General features: G+C 61.7%; 2 protein-coding genes across 5 annotated transcripts in view; both read left to right on the top strand.

Annotated features, from left to right (window-relative positions):
• The first annotated feature begins 348 nt into the window (after positions 1-348).
• On the top strand, positions 349-7,067 carry PSMD4 (proteasome 26S subunit ubiquitin receptor, non-ATPase 4). 4 transcript variants are annotated; one of them, XM_087771901.1, is made up of 10 exons: positions 349-475; positions 2,607-2,747; positions 3,463-3,577; positions 4,212-4,298; positions 5,075-5,143; positions 5,492-5,707; positions 5,793-5,901; positions 6,295-6,426; positions 6,629-6,696; positions 6,801-7,067. In XM_087771901.1, the coding sequence occupies exons 1-10, from the start codon at positions 450-452 to the stop codon at positions 6,966-6,968; spliced, it is 1,131 nt and encodes a 376-aa protein (XP_087628027.1). In that variant the 5' UTR covers positions 349-449; the 3' UTR covers positions 6,969-7,067. The 4 variants fall into 4 exon arrangements, with proteins under 4 accessions (XP_087628027.1, XP_087628029.1, XP_087628030.1 ...); XM_087771903.1 differs by having other exon boundaries at positions 366-470; XM_087771904.1 differs by lacking the exon at positions 349-475 and adding an exon at positions 521-687.
• Positions 7,068-7,919: 852 nt separating this feature from the next.
• The window catches only part of ZNF687 (zinc finger protein 687), a 30,464-nt gene continuing 19,435 nt past the window's right edge, over positions 7,920-18,948 (top strand). The window contains exon 1 of the mRNA XM_087771875.1: positions 7,920-8,757. The gene's annotated coding sequence lies outside the window, so the exon portion shown is untranslated. The remainder of the gene's footprint in view (positions 8,758-18,948) is intronic.

Genomic DNA, 18,948 nt, shown 5'->3' with positions numbered 1-18,948 from the left:
CGGGGCGGGACGGAGCCGTCCCTGCGTGCCCCCCGCCCGGGGAGCGCCTCGCGCCCTGCGTCGCCCTTGTCCTTTCGGCTGTGTAACGCTTGTGGCCTCGTCCGCTGTTGGAACCGCGCTGTCTCTGGGGCGCGCAATACACGGTGTGCTGCTGAACCCGCCGCCCGCCTGTCTTCTGTCCGGGGGGCCGGGGGTGGCGGGGGGGCGGCGGGGGAGCCCCTCGTGTCTCCCCCGCCGTGGGGGCGGCGGGGGGAGGGGGCGGGTCTCTGCCCGCGGGCCGCCGCCGCCGCCGCCATCGCGGCCTGCCCGGGACTACAGCTCCCAGCGTGCTCCGCGCCCGCCGCGACTCACCTCACAAGACGGGAAGCGGCGATTGGCCGGTAGCGTAGAGCCAATCGGCGGGCGCCTTGTTTGGCCGGGTCCGGGCCGGTCTGAGGGAAGGAGGCAAGATGGTTCTGGAGAGCACCATGGTGTGGTGAGCGGGCGGGCCGGGCCGCAGCGGGGGCTCCCCTCACCCGCCGCCCTCTCCCTCCGCCCCACAGCCCCCGCCGAGCCCTGGGCACCGGCCGGGGCCGCCGCCGGGTTTCCCTGAGTCATCCCCGGCGGCGGCAGGGCCGGGCCGGGCCGGGCCCGGGCCGCGGGGGGAGGCAGGGCCTAAGGGGGCTGGGGGCGTTGGGGTAGGACGAGGTGTGCGGGGAGGCTGAGGAGAGAACGGGGTTGGCGGGGGAGATGGGGCCTGGGGGGACGGGAGATGGGGCTGGGGGGACGGCGGGGGAGAGGACGGTGGGTGAGGGTGTTGGGTAGTCGCTGGGTGAAGGCAGGAGGGGGTGAGGCTGGGGGCTGCCAGGGAAAGGGGGGGGAACGGGACAGGCTGGGGTGAGGAGGGGTCTGGCGGTGAGGAAGGCTCCTGGCTGGGGGGTGAGGAGGCAGGAGCAGGGTGAAGGGGCTCCTGCAGGCGCTGACGAGGTGCGGGGCAGAGAGGGGCGCTTGGTGGGCAGAGGAGACCCCAGTGACGGGGCAGCCGCCGCCACGGGCTCTGGCGTGACGCGGTGCCAGGCGATGCTGCAACGGCAAACTGGGATCGCGTCCCAGCGGAGGAGAGCCGGGGTGCGGAGCCGGATAGCGCGGCCCCAGCCCTGCCGCGGCGCTGGGCCGGGTACCCACCGCCCGAGGCGGGTCGGCCGCTGGGGCTCGGGGCCTGGCCCGGGCGTGCTGGGCCGGGGCTCGGCGGTCCTGCCTGAAGCAGCCGTCATCCCTTATTATTGCTCAGTTCAGTGTTGAGGTAAGAGAGCTTTGTCCCTGGGTGCCGAACGCAGCTGGGGCTGGAAGCAGAGACGAACTTTGATGTGTCGTTATTATCACAGCAGCTACAGTCCTGGTGGTTTTTGGTTTTGGTGTTTAAGAAGGCCACGATAGAGAAAGCCAGTGAAATCCGTCCGGGTTCTGTTGTTTCCTTGGCTCTCTACGTGGTCCCGCAGCTGTTTGGATAAAGATATTGCTGTAGCCTGACTCGCTGACCATATATCAAAGTCCTTGATGTTTTCTCTGGGTAACTCTTTGCTTACTCACGTTTGAGGGCATTAAACCGTGTCGCTGCTGCTTGTGTTGTTCTGGAGAGCGGGAGGAATTCCCTCTTACTCCGGGAATAGTAAGCTGCAGTTAGGAAAGCCTTGGCCAGGTCGCTTCGTGTCTTTGTGCCCAAGATGAGGTTTGGCCGCTGCCACCTCCTTGCTCCCCAGCTCGTGACGGGGTATTTGGTGTGGGCCAGAGGAGAGGTGGCCCAGCACGAGCCCAAGCACGGTCACAGGTGTTTTTTTTCAGAAGAAACCTTTCCCCTGGTGTTAAAACTAAGAAATTCTAGCAGTACTCCTCACGGAAGTCTTAATTTACGGCCAGAATAAACTCTCAAGCTGTTATTTAACTCGTCCTCCTTCCCAGGGTCGCTTTGCTGAAGGCTGGTGTAAGAGAAGGGCTTTTTCTGCCTGCTCTGTGCTACATTTAACAGCCGACGGAGTGGAGGGTAGGGATTTAATTACAGCGATGTCATGATGTGGCTGCTGCCATTAGACGCTGCGGGGCACTGTTGCCCATGGGCTGTGCGGTTCGTGGAGGCCCTGACACCCACCGTGGGTGTAGGATGCTAAAGCCGGGCTGTGGGGCTCGGGGGTTCGGTTTGTCACCGTGTCACTTCGAGGAGGACACCGCGCTGGTGGAGCAGAAAACCCCACGGTGGCGATGAGCGCAGAGCTTTGTACTTTACCATGGAGCGAGTGGTGTCTGTTGGCTTTTTTTTTGTCATGGAGATGGAAGAAGGCATCGAGGAGGCGTGGGTCTGAGGCTGTGTCTGGCCACAGTCGCCTCTTGCGCTCTTCAGTGAGGAGTGGGAGCTTCCAGCTCCGGGCCGGCATTTGTCCTGTGACCCACGGGTCGGTTCTGATCTGAAAACTCAGGGAAACGCAGAGACGACTCGTCCCTCTGCCCCGGGAAACGTCCGTGTCCTGCTGCCTGTCCCCAGCTGTGTGACCTTAGGTGTGCTGTCCTGGAAAGCGCGTTTTGGGGATAAACCTCAACCGTTTGACAAGCTGACGCCCTTCTCTGTGTTTCAGTGTTGACAACAGCGAGTACATGAGGAATGGAGACTTCTTACCCACTCGCCTGCAAGCCCAGCAAGATGCCGTCAACATTGTGTGCCACTCGAAAACCCGCAGTAACCCCGAGAACAACGTGGGGCTCATCACCTTAGCCAAGTACGCCCGGGGAGGGAGCTGCCCTCGGAGCCACTGCTCCTGGCAAGCAGGCGGTGACACCGAGGAGCGGCTGGGGGGACCCGGGAGGGAGCGCGGGGATGAGGAGCAGGGGAGTGTTGCAAAGTGGGGCAGCAATAGCGCCGTCTAAAAGCAAACCAGTTCTTCTGGGAGGACTGGTATGAGAACACCCGGTTCCTGACCGGTCTCTAGCTTGTTGGGCTCGCTCCTGCTATGCCAGGATACGTTACAGAGGCTTTTCTCTCTTGGGAGCTCCCTGCCAGACCCATCCTTTTGTGGCCTTGTGTCCCAAAGGGTGGCAGACAAGGGCTGAACTGTCACTGTAGCTCCTGGGCAGCCCCAGGGGAGTCGTTCCTCCGTTCTCCTGACGTTTGTAGGACTTGAGTGCCTCCGAGAGCTCCCTCTTAGCCAGAGTCAATTAAAATTGGCCAGTGGGCTCAAGGTTGCTGGGGCAGGGGACAGACGCACAGAAGCCTTCACGCAGACAGATTGCTTTGGGTTTTTTGGGAAACTAGGCTAAAAGTCTTGCTCCCTGTACGCACCGACCCACCAGAGCCAAGTGCTGGCAGAGTCTTGGAGCAGGCACCGGCTGCAGGCTGAGCACGGGGGGGCTTCTCTTACCCCTGTAGCAGATAAAGAGTTTCGCAAAGAACTCCTCAAAGAGGAGGTCGCCAGCGTACGTGTGCTTGTGTTGCAGTAACTGTGAAGTGTTGACCACGCTCACTCCAGACACGGGCCGGATCCTTTCAAAGCTACACACGGTGCAACCCAAAGGGAAAATTACCTTTTGCACAGGGATCAGAGTTGCTCACGTAAGTGGTCTTGTTGGTTCCTCACGAGCGAGTCTGCGCCTTTCTCTGTGATTCCTTCTGCCTTAGTGCATCCTGGTAAATTACCTGTCCTGTTGATGGCTTGGATACGGGAAATCTTGTTCTCTTCCTGCCTGTACGGCTGCGCCACGCTGAGCAAATAATTTTAGTTTTGCCTCAGTCTCCCTATCTGCAAAACACAGCTGAAACCTCCTTTATAAAATCCAACGTAAAAGCTCAGAAGTTTAATAGTCCGGTCCTGGTTTGCCTCAGAGGAACCTGGCAGCTGCTTTGCAGAAGCCCAGCCGAGCTGCGTGGCCCTTCCCACCTGAGGAGAGCAGCCCCCAGGCGAGGGGCGTCCCCCGGGACGTGGCCAGCCTTTTGTCCTGGTTTCTTGCTCGGTCCCAGACTCTCTCTGCCCACAAACTGCTCCCAGCTGAGTCACGGCCACCAGCAGAGGGGAGGCCCCTGAGACATGCCTGCTTGTAGGCAGTTCGGTGAAGCTTGCTACTGAAAAGTCTCTCCTGGCATTGCGCCTAAGTTTTCCTGTGTAACAGGAAAAGTATCGGGGTGACTGCTGGCCACCCCTTTTTCCTGGGAATTGCTCCTTAAGTACAATATGACTTCTGTCTTGAAGCTGGCTTTGAAACATCGCCAAGGCAAGAACCACAAGATGCGAATCATCGCCTTTGTTGGGAGCCCTGTAGAAGACAACGAGAAAGATGTGAGTAATGGCCAAAGGAAAAAATGTTGGGTCAGCTCCACGCTCTACTTTGAACCATAAATCGGGTTTATTGTTTGCTCCCTGCTCCATATCGAACGTAAGGCTGAGCTGCTTGAGCAGGGCGGTTCTCAGCTAGGAGGAGAGGGAGGGCCGGATCCCTGGGCACAGCGCGGCCTGAGCCACGGACGGAGATCAGATCTCCCACCATTTTGTGTAGGATTGCTTCCCTCCCCCGGTTCAGGGGGCTCCCAAGGGAGCTCGTGCCATGTCCCACGCCTCCTGGCTTGTGGCTGTCACCTAGACCGCTTCGGGCTTTTCGCCTGAGGAGCTGGGGGAGGAAATCTGTGTCCCTGAGCAGAAGTAACGCGCTCAGCCTTTGGGAGATGCCGTTCTGTTGGCACTTAGAATAACAGAAGCGAAGTTAATCCGGATGTCCTGGGTCTCTTTGAAGAACAGGTCAGAAACGTGAAGAGCTGCTGCCTGTCCCAGGCTCTCGCTGTCCCCGTCGATGGGGACGGTTACTCGCTTCGGCAGGGACAGCTCCCTCGCTTGTGCCACCTCGCAGCACCTCGGGCACTGTGCGGTAGCGCCTGTCCCTCCTGGAGAGGCGAAATGCCTCAGGCGTTTTCCTGCTGCGAGGGCTTGAAACTGGGAAGCTGATGTGGGGCTTTGTGCCTCCAGGGCTGAACCCTAAGCGCTGCTCTCTGGTTCCTGATGAGCTGAGCGTGGGTAAGAGCCGAAATCCAAGCTAATGCCGCGGTGTCTCCTTATTGCAGCTGGTGAAGCTGGCAAAGCGTCTTAAGAAAGAGAAAGTCAACGTTGACATCATCAATTTTGGAGAAGAGGTGAGACTTCTGCCGTGTTTCTGGCATAAGACCCAAGGCCGGATTTTGTATCCTTCCCAGAGCCCTCACTCGGGCGCGCGAGGATACAAACGGTCCTCTGAGCCTCGGTCTCTTCAGCAGCTGCCCCGGTGTAGGTGCTAACGTGGGGAGCGACACTTCCCTCTGGGAAGACGCCTCTCCCGTTTCGCTGCAGGCGGCGTGAAGTGCTTTCCGTCCTGATGGCGATAGCGGAGCTCTCGGCTCCCCACAGCGCGGGAGAGGCTGGGTGTGCGGAGCAGCCGGCCGGCCCTCCCGCAGAGCTGAGCAGCCAGGCGCAGCTCTGGTCCCAGCCTTTCTCTTTGGCCCTAGGAAGCCAACACGGACAAGCTGACTGCCTTCATTAACACGTTGAACGGCAAGGATGGCACCGGCTCCCACCTGGTGACGGTGCCGCCGGGGCCGAGCCTGGCCGATGCCCTCATCAGCTCCCCCATCCTGGCCGGGGAGGGAGGGGCCATGCTGGGCCTCGGCGCCAGCGACTTCGAGTTCGGCGTGGACCCCAGCGCGGACCCGGAGCTGGCTCTGGTGAGCGATGGGGCGGCTGCGGGCGCCGGGCTCCCCCGCCTGAGCTCTGCGCCGCTCAGCTCCCTGCCTGGCCCCGTCTCCGCAGGCTCTGCGCGTCTCCATGGAGGAGCAGAGGCAGCGGCAAGAGGAGGAGGCCAGGAGGGCTGCGGCCGCCTCTGCGGCTGAGGCTGGCATCGCGGCCACTGGCGGGGACGGTAAGGAGCTGGGCAGGGAGTAAAGCAGGCAGGGCCGGGCAGGACGTCCCCCAGGGAGGGTGTCCGGTCAGCGTGCGGGCTCCCGGCAGCGGTCACTGCTGCGAGGCTGCCTGACGCTGCGGGAGGCGTCTCTGTTCGTGGCGGGGCCCTTCTGCGCAGCCTGGCAGTTCCCAGAGCCGCTGGGCTGCAAGGCGAGAGGCGGTTTCGCTGCAGCCTGCTGGGGAGCTACCCCTGCTTCCGCTGAAACTCCCGCTTCTGTCCCGAGTGCCGCGGGGAGCGGCTCTGCTCCGCTCCCCTTCCCCAGCGCGGCCGTGCGTGCGAGAGGGGACGGGGCTCGCGTGCGCTGCTGGGCGGCCCCCTCGCTGCTCTCTGAGGGGGGTTTTGTCTGCGCAGATTCGGACGATGCTCTGCTGAAGATGACGATAACTCAGCAGGAGTTCGGCCGGGCCGGGCTGCCCGACCTCAGCAGCATGACGGAGGAGGAGCAGATCGCCTACGCCATGCAGATGTCGCTGCAGGGAGCGGGTGAGCGCCCGGGGCCGGTTCCCGGCCCGTTCCCAAAGGGAAAGCCGAGGCGCAGCCCCTCTGCCTCCGGGACTGGAGCCACCGTGTCCCACAGCGGGGCAGGGTCCACGCTGGCGGGGTGGGTGCGAGGGTCGCTCCTGTGAGCCGCGGGGGGTGCGGGCGTGTAAACCCTCTGTCCTCAGCTGTCCCTCTGCTCCGGCAGAGTTCGCCCAGGCGGAGGCGGCAGAAGTGGACAGCAGCACGGCCATGGATACCTCCGAACCCGCTAAGGTGAGGTTTTGCCCTCCCGGGAGGGGATCCCGTCCCATCCCTCTCCCCCGGGGAGGAAGAGGGGGGACCCAGCCTGTCCCCAACTCCTCTCCCTCTGCCCGCAGGAGGAGGACGACTACGACGTGATGCAGGACCCCGAGTTCCTGCAGAGCGTGCTGGAGAACCTGCCGGGCGTGGACCCCAACAACGAGGCCATCCGCAACGCCATGGGCTCCCTGGCCTCGCAGGCCGCCAAGGAGAGCAAGGACAAGAAGGAGGAGGAGAAGAAGTGAGGGGGCCGGGGCCGGGGCTCGCTGCCGCGGGGGTGAGTGGCCGCCGGCCCGCGGGGCCGGGGGCCCTGCTGTAAGGGGCAATAAAGGCTTTCCAGGGGGGTCGCTGCCTGACGCCTCGGTGGGGATCGGCCCGCGCCCCTCCCGGCGCCCCCGGACTCCCCTGTACTGGGGGGACTGGGCCCCTGGAATCCCCTGTACTGGGGGAACTGGGCCCCGGGACTCCCCTGTACTGGGGAACTGGGCCCTGACTCTCCCCTATACTGGAGGGGACTGGGCCCCTGTACTGGGGGGACTGGGCCCCTGGAATCCCCTGTACTGGGGGAACTGGGCCCCGGGACTCCCCTGTACTGGGGAACTGGGCCCTGACTCTCCCCTATACTGGAGGGGACTGGGCCCCTGTACTGGGGGAACTGGCCCCCTGGAATCCCCTGTACTGGGGGAACTGGGCCCCGGGACTCCCCTGTACTGGGGAACTGGGCCCTGACTCTCCCCTATACTGGAGGGGACTGGGCCCCTGTACTGGGGGAACTGGCCCCCTGGAATCCCCTGTACTGGGGGAACTGGGCCCCGGGACTCCCCTGTACTGGGGAACTGGGCCCTGACTCTCCCCTATACTGGAGGGGACTGGGCCCCCGGATGCCCCTGCACTGGGGAGCCGGGACCCGGCTCGGCCCTGGGCGCCCCCTGCACACGTGTCTGGGGGCGGGGCCTGCCCAAGCCCCGCCCCCGCGGCAGCTCCCAGCGGCCCTCCCGCGGCTGCCCGCCGGATGTTTACCGGGAGGCCGGAGGGGGTGGGCCTTGGTGGTTGATGAGCAGCGGAGTCAGCCAATCAGCGAGGGGGTGGCGTGGATGCTGTCAGTTCAGGGGGCTGGGGAGGTGGCCAATGGGGTGGGGAGGAGAGCCGGGGAGGGCGGGATTTTGTGTTGAGTGGCGGCCAGGCGGCTCAATGGATGGCGTGGCTTTGTCATGGCGGGCTGGCGGGGCGGGCCAGCCAATGGGGGAGCAAAGAGGCAGGGGCGTGCCTTGAGTGACAGGGCTCTTCACCAACGGGGCTGAGCCTTGTGTATCACGTGCCGGACGGAGGTGGGTGGGGCAGGCAACGGAGCCCCCTCCCTGAGTGACAACGTTGCCAGCAAATGTGAGGAGATGGTTGAACCTCTTCTGACAGCTTCCGACCAATGGGGCTGGCGGGGGGGCGGGCCCTGGCACTGAGCGGCAGGTCTCTCGCTCAATAGGAAAACAACAGCTGGGAGACGCCCTGATGGACATTCCCTGTGGCCAATAGCTGCGAGAACCCGTGCTTGAAGGGCTGCCTCGCTTGACCAATGGAAAGCGGGAGGAGGCGGGCTGGCTTGATGAACAAAGCCTCTAGCCAATAAGCAGCGAGGCTGCCCCGCGGGCGAGCCAGCGCCAACCACCAATAGGAAGCGCGGCAGCGGGGTGGGCGGGGCCCATGCTTTGAATGGCACCCCCGCCCCCCAATGAGCACACCCCGCGGGAGGCGGGCTCCAGCCGCGGAGTTGTCGTCCGCTCCGCCAACGGCGAGTGCGAACAGCCGCGACCACCCGAGAGCGACGGCGGCGCTGGCCAATCGGAGCGCGCGCGGCGGCGACTGGCGGGCGGCGCCGCCAATGGCGCGGCGCTAGGCAGGGGGGCGGGAGCGCGGCGCGCGAGCGGCCGGCGGCGGAGGGCGGGGGGCGCGATCCAAGCAGGAAGTGGCTGAGGAGAAGCGGCCGCCGCGGAGGGGCCTGGGCCGGAGCCGGCCGCCCCCCGCCCGCAGCAGCAGCAGGTACCGGAGCCCCGGGCCTCGCAGGGCCCCGGGGGGGCGCGGGGGGGCGGCTCGGAGGGCGCGGGGCCTGGAGGGGGAGGCCCCGGTTGGAGGGGGCGGCGAGGCCTGGGGAGGGGGGTGACCGTCCTGGCCCGCTCCCCGCCTGGGGCTGGGGGGAGGGAGAGCCGTCCCCCGTCCCCGCTCGGGGCGTGGGGCGGCGGTGGTGGCCGGCCCCTCCCCTCCCGGCCTCGGGGTGGGGTCACGGCCGTCCCCTTGCCCCTGCGGGGCGTGGGGGGCATCCGCGCTCCTCCGGGCGCTGGGGGCTGGCACCGGTGCCCCCTCGCCGCCGTGGGACGGGGGCGGCAGCCTCAGGGGCGTCCTGCCCGGCCCCCTTCGGGCCTGGGGGGAGCGTAACCGCCGTTCCCTCCGGGGACCGGGGCTGGGGGAGCGGGCGTGTTCCCCTGCCCCTGCTGGGGGGGCTGAGCGCATCCCCCCCGGCCTGAGGGGTTTTTTTTGGGAGGGGGGGGCGCTGGTCGTGGCTCCCCTCTGCCTCTGGGGCGCCTGGTCGCGTCCCCCGCCCCCCCCAGCAGCGTCGGGGCTGACGGTGCCCCCCCCCCGCGTCTCCTGGGGAGCCCGGGCTTGTCCCCCCCCCCCCCGGCATCCTGGGAACGGGGGGGTCTGGCCACGCTGCCCCGTGGTGAGGGGCAGGGCGAGACCTCCCGTCGCTGGGGGGGTGTTCGTGTGCCCCCCCCAGCGGCCGGGGGGCCCGGGCCCGGCTCCCCCTCCCCAGCTCTGGGATTTGGGACTGTTGTCCTTCCCCTCCGGAGCTCCTGGGCCTCAGCTCCTTCCTCCTCCTGCCCTGGGGGGCTGGGGGGGCAGCCTTCCGCCTCCAGCACAGGGCTCGGGGAGGGGCTGGCAGGGGTCCCCCCCGTTCTTCAGCTGCAACATCTCTTGCAAATAAAGTGGTGTCTTGTTTTGGGGCACCCGTTCCTGGGGGGATTTTCTTGCTCCTCCAGTTTTTGAGGAGTGGCTGTGTGAACAAGGAGCCGGTCGGGCTTTGGGCCCTCTGGATCCTCTCCGGTCTCTCCAGGTACCGGTGTCCCGAGGATGGTGTTCGAGAACGGGGCGTGTGGGTCTCTTATCGCACCCCAACGGCCTGGGGAGAACAGTGCTGCGGCTGCCGAGTGGTTTAGGGTTTTGGGAGGAGGGAATCTCGCTATCACACCGGTTTGGGTGGGGGAAGAGAACACGGGAGGTGCGGAGCGGATCCTGTCGCAGCCTCGGTAACGCAGCCTGTGTTTTCGGAAGAAAAAGAGGGTCCCGTTACAGCCGTCTGCCCGTTCGGGGATGGCTGGGAGGAATCGGGAAGCTCTCTAGGAGGGCCCGCTGCGGTTCCGGATGCGGGAGACGGCTCGTGGAGAGGCGGGCGCTGTCCTGATGCAGCGTCCAGGTCCTCCCTGGCTTCCCACAGGGAAGAAACTGGGAATAGCAAAGGCTAACGGCAGGTTCTCGCTGTCACTTCTCGAGGTGCCCAGCGAGGTTTGGGGGACGCTGGCCCGCTTTGGGCAGCGAGGTGGCCCTGGGCTGGGAGCGATTCCTGAAGTCCGGAGGAGGCCAAGGGGCCGGGAGCGGGCCTTCTGCAGGGAAGCCGAGCGTTTCAGCGAGGCTGTTGCTTGTGGGTCTCGGCCGCTTCGTTAGGAGCCTCCTGGTTTTTGGTTTGTGAGAGTGGGTTGGTAGTAAGAACGTGTTGTTTTCTTTCAAACCCAGTTTCTTTTCTCTCTTCTCCTCCTGTTTCTGGGTCTCGGCCCCTGTAAAGTCCCTTAATTCCTCGCCGCTGGTGTCAGCGCGTGATCGGGTAGCGGGCAGCCCTTGGGGGCTGTGGTTACCTTCCCACAATCAGTTTAATTCCAAGAGACTTCCCTAGAAGGTGAGTGGGGAAGTTTGATAGCCTCCACGCTTAGGTTTTAAGCGGTGCGTTAGGAACTGAGCCTTGTTTGTGGAAACAGCTGCCTCAAAGGATGTATTTTTAGTGTGTCTGAGGAGGAAAAAAAATGCGTCACCCCACATGTGGCCGCGCTGGCGTTAGCGGAGGCGGCAGGGCTGGCGGAGTGCTTCCCAAAGCCTCTCTGACCCTGAGCTTTGCTGGGCAGGGGCCGAGGGAGGAGCAGCAGGAGGACTGGCCAGCCCCGCCAGCCCTTTTACTCCTGGTGTTAATCCCGCAGCCTGGTCTGGGCGAGGGGGCCCCGATTCCCCATAGGGAAATCCGTGCAGAAGCGCAAGGCCCCGGCGGTCGGAGAGAGGTGGTGCCGGCGTGGAGGTAGCTCAGGATCTGCTGTGATGACCAACGGCGCCCCGAGCTCTCATCATCTTGCAGGAATCGCGTTTGTCTCTGGTTTTCTGGGCTTATTCCACCCCGATTAGGTTCTCCTGGGTCTAATCCCTCCTGCTAACACGCGATTGCCGCCTGCAAGATATTTTCTAGGGCTTTAATTTATTTGTACCATCAAGTACCTAAGCGCACATCTGGGTACTATAAAAATAATAACGCCCTAATAGTGAGCGAGCGCAGTTATGGCGCGGGGCCGTCGTAGCGTGTGACGGGAGCGAGGGAACTTGGTGTTCCCTTCCTTTTGGCATCCTACGTGGCAGATTTTCTATTTATACTGCTCAAATAAACGGGGCGTCCTGGCTGAGTTTAGAAACTTTGCATTGTAAAACCCAGTGTGATGAAACACCAAACGCGCCGGGATGGAGATAACTGGTAACTGCTCATCACAAGGTGGAAACGATCCCAGGTGAGGGGAGTGTCGTTAGGCTGAACCCTTGGGAGATCCTGGTCAGTCTTCCATGAAATGTCTGCCTGGAGCCACCAAGCCCTTGTCTGCGTACACCAGTGTGGATCCTGGTCATACTGGTAAATCTGGGAACAAAAACCTCCCCGCGTTGACATTGAGGCTGCTTTATGCCGATCATGGCTACAAAAACGCCTGCCAGTGTTTAAAAACTTAATTTTTTAGGCTGGCCAAATTGTCGGGATTTCTGGATCTCATCCACCACTTGTTTGTTTTGATATCTCCAGAAGTTAGCAGATGGCGGAGACTTAATTCTGTTAAACGTATGGGAATTTAATCCCCGAGCAGCCTCCGGTCAGGATGCGTCGTCTCTGCGTGGCAGCTGGGAGCTTGGGACCGGGCTGCCGGGCTCCTCTCCGTGGCTTTGCACCCGATTACGGGGATGGGGGGACGGGGAGGAACTGGATTTCCTGCTTCCTTCCCTGATGAAGCACCTTTTTTGCTCGGATTCAGTGAAATCTGTGAGCTAGCTATTCATATCCCGGCAGGGGGAATCTGTGGTTGCTGCGTGTTGGTGAGAGACCGTCTCCTCCCCCCTCCCTTCGCAGCTGATTTTACATTCGCCTCTTGCTTTTAAAGACTCACTTGCTGTCGCAAAACCCATTGAAAGATGAAAACCATGTTTCAGTGGTGCTGCCTGCCGGTTCTGGGTCTGACGCCAGCCCTTTCTTTTTATTTCCCTCTAAATGTTATTCTCTCCTGGTTTTCTTTCCGCTGATCGGTCGGAGGGAGATCTGGGGTGGTTTTGTTCTTGCCACGTGTGATCCAGACAGCAGGGAGGGATCCCCAAGAAGCCACGTTAGGTGGACGGAGCAAGGGTGCGGAACAAAGGGAGCACATTTCTTTTAATTACTTTAATTACAGCAATCATAAATCTGTCTTATTAAAAAAAAAAAAAAAAGCGGGTTCAAACTCTTCCCAACCAGGATCTTCAGACTGAAAGCGGCAGGGTTGTTTCCTTCCCTGCGCGTGAGCCGGGCCCGTCCCGCTCGGCTCTGCGGCCGTGAGGAGCTCCAGCCCCTGCCCAGGGCCTTTGGAGACCATGCTTGAAAGGACGGGGCAGCGCGGGCTGAGGGGTGCCGCTCCCTTGTCCGGAGGATTGACGTGCTCCGGAGAATAACGTTTTGGTTTTTTCCCCCCGGGGATGTCTGTACGGGAGTAACGCCAAGGCCTACCCATGCCCATCTTCCAGCAAATAATTCAGCCTCCGTACTTCGAGCCTCCTGGAAACTGGAGGCAGTGGGCAGACTGCAGCCGGGGAGGCTGCGTGGCTGGAAATCCTCTTTTTGAGCGGCGAGGGGGAGGTTTTTTTGATGAGGAGAAAATATATTTTCTTCCTTATTAAATTTTAAAGCGGGAACGATTGGGATGTGTGAAATAGGAGGCAGCGTTTAAAAAGGAGAGGAAAATACCACTGCTGGGCAGAGATCTTTGTCTCTCGGCCTCCCCCGGCAGAACGGGGCTGGGTCGCGTTGGATGCTCCGGGAACACAGGCGCCTTGTTCGCGGCAGCAGAGCTTTAGCTGGCGAGCCCTTTTGCACAGATACAGCTTATATCGTTTATTTATAGAGATAGATGTATGCTGCCTGACCAAAATAAGTCGTGCTAATGCAAAAATACTCCTTTTTTTTTTCAGTTGCTGGCCTTGTTTGTTGGTCTGGCGTAGGATTTTGGTGCTCTTTGCTCCCTCTCCCACGGTTTTTTACCCCGCACCGAGCGAGTTCTGCCAGCAGAAGCTGTAGGTGTGCCTGGGCTGGGTCCGGGCACAAGGGCGGCCTCTGCTCCGGGTTTGGAGGCTGGGATTTGCCAAGGCGTTTGCATCATCACAGCTAGTTCTGGCGGGGGATAATTTCTCCCCGTTGATACGGTCGGAGGCACCTGAGCGAGGTGTGTTTGCATTGCCGTGCCAGCAGACAGGGCCGGGGTGCTTTGCCGCACTGCCTTAGCCGCTCGGTGCAACTCCCGTGCAAACGCCGGGCCTTGTGCTGTCACCAGCTGCCTGCCCGCTCGCTCTCCCGTAGGAAATGGAGCCAGGAGGGGGTTTTCAAGCGGCGCTCCTCCTCCGTGAGCTGAACGAAACGGCGCTGGCTGGCTTGTGCAGGCACGCAGCTCGCCAGCCGGTTCAGCCGAGGCGTTTACAGCCCTTGGTTTTGGGGAACGGCTGCTGCAGTGAGCTGCAGCAATCGCGGACGTGCTTATTCCAGATCAAGGATGAGAAGGGCCTGCCTGTTCCCCTCGGGAACTGATCCCGCCGTTGTCGCTCTCCTGGCCAGCAGAGACGGCTCTGCCATGCCGGGCGGGAAAAATGCAGGCAGTGGGATTGCTGTGGCTGTTCAGAAAACTGCTGCCAGCACCCTGTTTCTCCTCTGCTCCCGCTTGACCTGCGGAAACATCCAGCTCGCTCGGCTCCGGTGCAGGTCCGGTGGTTGGGCGCACGGGGAGGAAGGGACGGCAGGCCCTGGTGAAGCTGCTATGGGGGGGGGGGAGATGATGCCCGGAGCCAGGGGAGTTGCCCGGAGCTGGGGGGAGTTGCCTGGAGCCAGGGAGTTGCCCAGGCCTGGGGAGATGCCTGGAGCCAGGGAGATGCCCAGAGCCAGTTCCCAGAGCCCCGGAGATGCCCAGAGCTGGTGCCCGGAGCCCCGGAGATGCCCAGGCCGGGCTCCGGGCTGGCCCTGCCCGGTTTAGATGTTAATGCACCCGTTTAGATGGTAATGCGGAGGGACGGCTGGGCAGAGCACAATGGAGCTCACAACATGCGCATAATGGCTGAAGTTTTAATCCCCTGCTGCCGCCTGGAGCAGGGAAAACAATGCGGAGGGTTTCAAATGGCCCATCGAGCGCCCTGGCAGAGTGTTATTTTCTACCTGCTACCCCAGAGAGCCTTTTTCATGTGCTAGAAGCAAAGAAAAAAGGAAAGGGGGAAGGAAGGAAGGAAGGAAGGACAGACAGACAGAGCCCTTTCCAAGGCATGTCAGCAGCAGGGCACAGGCTCTGCTTGGGGCAAGGCAGCGTGCCTCCCTGAGAGGCAGTAGATTTCATTGGGAAAAATTAATAATTAAACTCTTGGAGCGCCTTAAAGTGACCATCCTCTCCTCGTCTGTCAGCGAGCTGATAGCCAGGCTTGGCGAGAGCCACCGAGCATCCCGCTGTGCCACCTTCTCCTTGTGTGGTATCCGGGCCGTGCCGCACGGATCGGAGCTCGGGGAGCACGCCGGTGGTCTGCCGGCTGCCGTGGCAGAGCAGGTTCAGCGGCTGAGGTCTTGGCGGGAGAGAGGGGGCCTGCCGCAGCAGACCCCCCGAAACCATCCAAGCAGGGCAGCTTGGGCTGGGAGGGACAGAGGTGCCCTGCCCAGAGCTCACTGAAAATGGAGGAACAGGATCTGAGGAGAGTATCTGGGAGCAGCCCCCGTGCCGAGGGAGCGTTTTGTTCTGGCAGAAGCTGAATTTGTGCGGCTGGAGGTGTTGGAGGGAACGGACTGGAAGCAGATAGCCAGTGAGTCGGCTGTGAGCGCCGGCTGTCCAGGCAGCGCCCATGCTCCTGTTTGGAGGCTGCAATACCCGCCTGGCTTCCCTCAAAACCAGTACTGCCGGGCCATTCTTTCCCACCTTGGTAACAGCTGCTGGGAATCGGTTGAAAACGGGCGTGCTGGGATCGATTGAAATCAAATCCGGATTGAATCGCGCCACCCCTTGGCCTTGAGATGGGACATGCCAGGAAGCATGGCTGCGGGCTGCTCCGTACAGACCAGCCCTTGTGGGACAGGTTGTCGGATCATCGCCCGCAGGAGCCGTTTCAGCAGCAGTGTTTGCCATTATTTTGGGTATCCGAGCACGTTCACGTTCAATAAATGACCAAAAAAAAGCCTGAAGTGCTGGAGCAAACTCTGCCGGGATCATGTCGTCGTCGTCTCTTTTCTTTCCCTTACATCGGGCAGCCATAGCTGCCTTTGGGTCAGCCTTTGCGGCTGGAAACACACTGGGATGCTGCGGAAGCTGCTCTGGGCATCCCAAAACACCGCCGGCCCCAGAGGCTGCGCGGGGGCCACGTCTGCCGGGGCGCGTGGCGCCTGGAAGCAGATAAACCCTGCCCTCCCGCCATGGCCAGCGTTATTTGCTGCTTGACCCGGGGGGAGACGACCCCCCGGGGAGGGGGCGGCCGTCACGCCCCGAGCGCACGGGTGTTTCTCGGTGCAGACTTTGTTCCTGGCGGTGCCGAGTGCCTGGATTTTGTACCAGTAGCATTTTGCACTTTGCCGTCCCGAGGCCATAACTGCTCAAGCCCCCACCAGCTGCTCCTCCAGCATCGTTTCCCCTTCTGAGCGTGTGCTAAAAATGTTTCTTTTGGGGGTGATCTTTTCCTTGTTTGGTCTGAACCGGGAGGTGCGAGCTCTTTTTTGGAAAGCCTGAAGCAAAGGTCTCTCCCCCACGCTCTCGGTAAATCAAGCGGAGCTGGGCATTTGGGAGAAAACGATACTGTTGGCTAGCACTAACCCTGGAAAACAGCTGAACAAAGAGTTGGCCGTGGCAGGTGGAGGCCCCGCTGGGCCGGAGAGCGGCTCGGGCTGTGCGAGAAATGAGACCGAGTTAGCTCCCGAGCAAGGAACGGGCCTCTCTGCGATCCAGCGGGATCTGCTGATGCCTCCGTGCCGCCGGCCGGGTGAAGGGAAGGGCTGACGCGGAAGGACCCGGAGCGCCCGTTCCCGCTCTGCTGCTTGCGCCGTTGGGTGGCTTCCGTCAGCTCTGGGTTTCTAAACTGGGGACAACTGGTCTTTAGACCTCCCTTCGGTGCTCTTTTCCCGTGTGCTTTGAGCCTAGCACCCATCGGAGGGTTTCTGCTTGGGTCCGAGTGGACGCTGGGCTGCAGACAGCAGCTTCCCTGCGGGAAAAAGGGAAACTGAGCTCCCAAAGCCGGGAACCTCAGGTCTGGTGTGTGTGTTTCCCTCGGAGCAGGAGGAGCTTGGGGGATTTGGCATGGAGATGACGGCTTATGAAACTCCCCAGGCGCTGCCTTGCTTTGTCGTGAGCTTCCCTCCTCGATGCCTGCTTCGAACCCAGCTGTCGAAGCTTCAACAGCCCCGTTACGGTGGAGAAGGGGGGGCCGGCCAGCTCGGGCCTCTGGGTGCATCCGGGGTCTGACTCGGACCTTTCCCCCATTGCAAGATCTTGAAGAATCCTAAAACCAGAGACGCTGCACCTTTTGCCTCACTCTGTCCTTCGGAGGGGCTGCGCTCCCCCGTCAGATGATTTTTTCTCTCTAACGTCACTCCCCTGCGGTTCCTGATGCGTTTCAAAGCCCCACAGCGTCCTTGGGGCGCCCTGATCTTAGAAATGGTGAGGCGCAGGGATTCTTGCTCCCTTTTCCCCCGCGTGGCGGGTCCAAGTCTGGCCAAGCTCAGGGGACTGCCGAGGCTGCTGCTTCAGCAAATGCAGACCCTTCTCTGTCCCGGAGCTCCCTGGAAAGGGCCGGGACACGCGTCTGGACACAGGGAAGAGCCTCTCCAGGAATATCGAGGATTTTGCTTTGGGTTTCAAGTGGAGGGAAGGATGCGAATGCTGCCGGGGAGGCTGAGAAGCCTGGTTTGATGCAGCAGAGCCCCGGGCACCCCGTAGTCACCGCTGCTTCTTGCAGCCCCCGTCTCTCCCGCACCCTGCCCTGCCCGTGAGGATGGCGGCAGCGGGGAGGCCGAGCCGCCGAGTTTCTGGATGGCGGCGCTGGCAGATGGCAGGGGAAGGGGGGGCCGCCCCGGCCGTCAGCCGCTGCGCTGGGGGGCAAGGCGTCGGGGAGGGCCCCCTCCGGCTCCCATCGCCCGCGGAGCCGCCAGCGGTTGCCGTTAGACCGTCGCCGTACCCAGAGCCGCCCTCCCCAAGTGCCAGGGAGGCAGAGGAGTTCAGCGCTGGGTTATTTTAGTTATTTCGCTCTTTTTTCCCCTCCCAACCTCCCCTCCCACTGCAGCCGTCCCCGCTGAGCCCTGACCTCATGATGTCATGCTGGGAGTAGGACGTGTTGCTGGTTCTTGTTTAACCAGCCTGCCTTTCTATCATTTTCCCCCTCTCCTACACGTGAAACCTGAGACCACTCTCTGTCCCTTCCCCCCCCTTTTTTTCTCTTTTCCTCCCTCAAGGCTCCATCCAGCAGCTCCTTCCCATCAGGTCGGTACGGGCTCGGGTCCCTGGCACAGCGGCTGCCTCTCCGGAAGCGCAATGGGGACGGCGTTTGCAAATCCTGCCGCTAAAGGCTTGCTAGATAAGCAAATTCTTAGGAGATCAGGAGGCAGAGAGAGGAATCTCGCGTGCTGGCAAGGGGCTGGGTGCCGTGATTTGGAAATAGGCTGCGCGGGTTTGGACGATGATTACGGAGGAAGCGGGTGCGAGTGGGAGCAGGGGCGTGTCACCGAGGTGATGGCCGGGGGACTTCGTGGATCGCTTGAGGTGTAGACGCTGCATGGGGAGGGGTGGAAAAGCATTTGGGGTTGCGGAGGAGCGTGGGACAAGTGCGAGGGACGGGCACGAGCAGGGGCTGCCGGGTGCAGAAACCCCGTTAAGGCTCCGTGAGGGCTGGGGACGTGGGGGTGCCGGTTCCCGGCATGGTCTGTTCCCCAAATTGCTTTGCTGCCCTTGATGCTTCTCCTCTTTGCCTGCTTCCTTCATCCCAAAAAGCAGGAGGTAATATTTCCTCCCTGATAAGGAGGAGAAAAGGGGGCGTGGGAGATTTAATCCCATGTCTGTGGATCCAAAGATTTTAATTTTGGATCCACGGACATGGAACAAAATAAAGACATTTAACGTGGAAGAGTCGTTCTTAATGTTAACCTTTGTTTCTCTTCTGACCTGTGTTATCTCTTCCGAAGCTTGGCTGAATCCCTTCTGCCTTTTACATTAGCAAAACTAATTATAGTTCTGGAAAGTAGTGAGGGGCGGCTAACAAACGTTGAAGTTGGAGAATCTGTCTGGCACCAGAAGGTGGTTCCCAGAGCAGCCGGCCCAGGAGGGGCCTACGCAGAAGCGAAGAAAGCGGAGAGGGGAAGGATGTAGCTCCAACAGGTACGGGGTTTCAGCGGGGTGGGATCCACTGGCGGCAGAATGAGTCCTGACATGACGGGAGATGGTCCTGGGACAGGCGCTGGTCCGGCTCCGTTGGTGCGGCGTTCACATCACCCCGTGCCTCAGTTTCCTCACGTGTAACAGGGAGCAGGGGCTAAAACCCAACTTCGTCAAGAGCATGAGCTCGTTAGGACGTTACCTGTACGCCAGATCTCGCTTAAGAGGGAAATGCTGTTCGGAGATGGAGAGAAAAACAAAGTCCTCTCGCAGGTTCAGGGTACGGTTTTCTGCTGGGCTGGCAGCAGCACAGCCTGGGTTT

This window comes from Nipponia nippon, unplaced genomic scaffold, assembly GCF_047370975.1.
Source record: "Nipponia nippon isolate SJK-2023a ecotype South Korea unplaced genomic scaffold, ASM4737097v1 scaffold_36, whole genome shotgun sequence".
NCBI classification, from domain to species: Eukaryota; Metazoa; Chordata; class Aves; order Pelecaniformes; family Threskiornithidae; genus Nipponia; species Nipponia nippon.
This window is presented reverse-complemented; position numbering and strand designations above follow the sequence as displayed.

What these genes read in the sequence shown, in the direction of transcription:
- PSMD4 (XM_087771901.1), top strand. Translation starts at nt 450, where the DNA reads ATGGTTCTGGAGAGCACCATGGTGTG. An exon ending in GGGCTCATCACCTTAGCCAA is followed by an intron (nt 2,748 to 3,462) that starts GTACGCCCGGGG and finishes CTTGTGTTGCAG; the next exon opens with TAACTGTGAAGTGTTGACCA. An exon ending in CAGGGATCAGAGTTGCTCAC is followed by an intron (nt 3,578 to 4,211) that starts GTAAGTGGTCTT and finishes TCTGTCTTGAAG; the next exon opens with CTGGCTTTGAAACATCGCCA.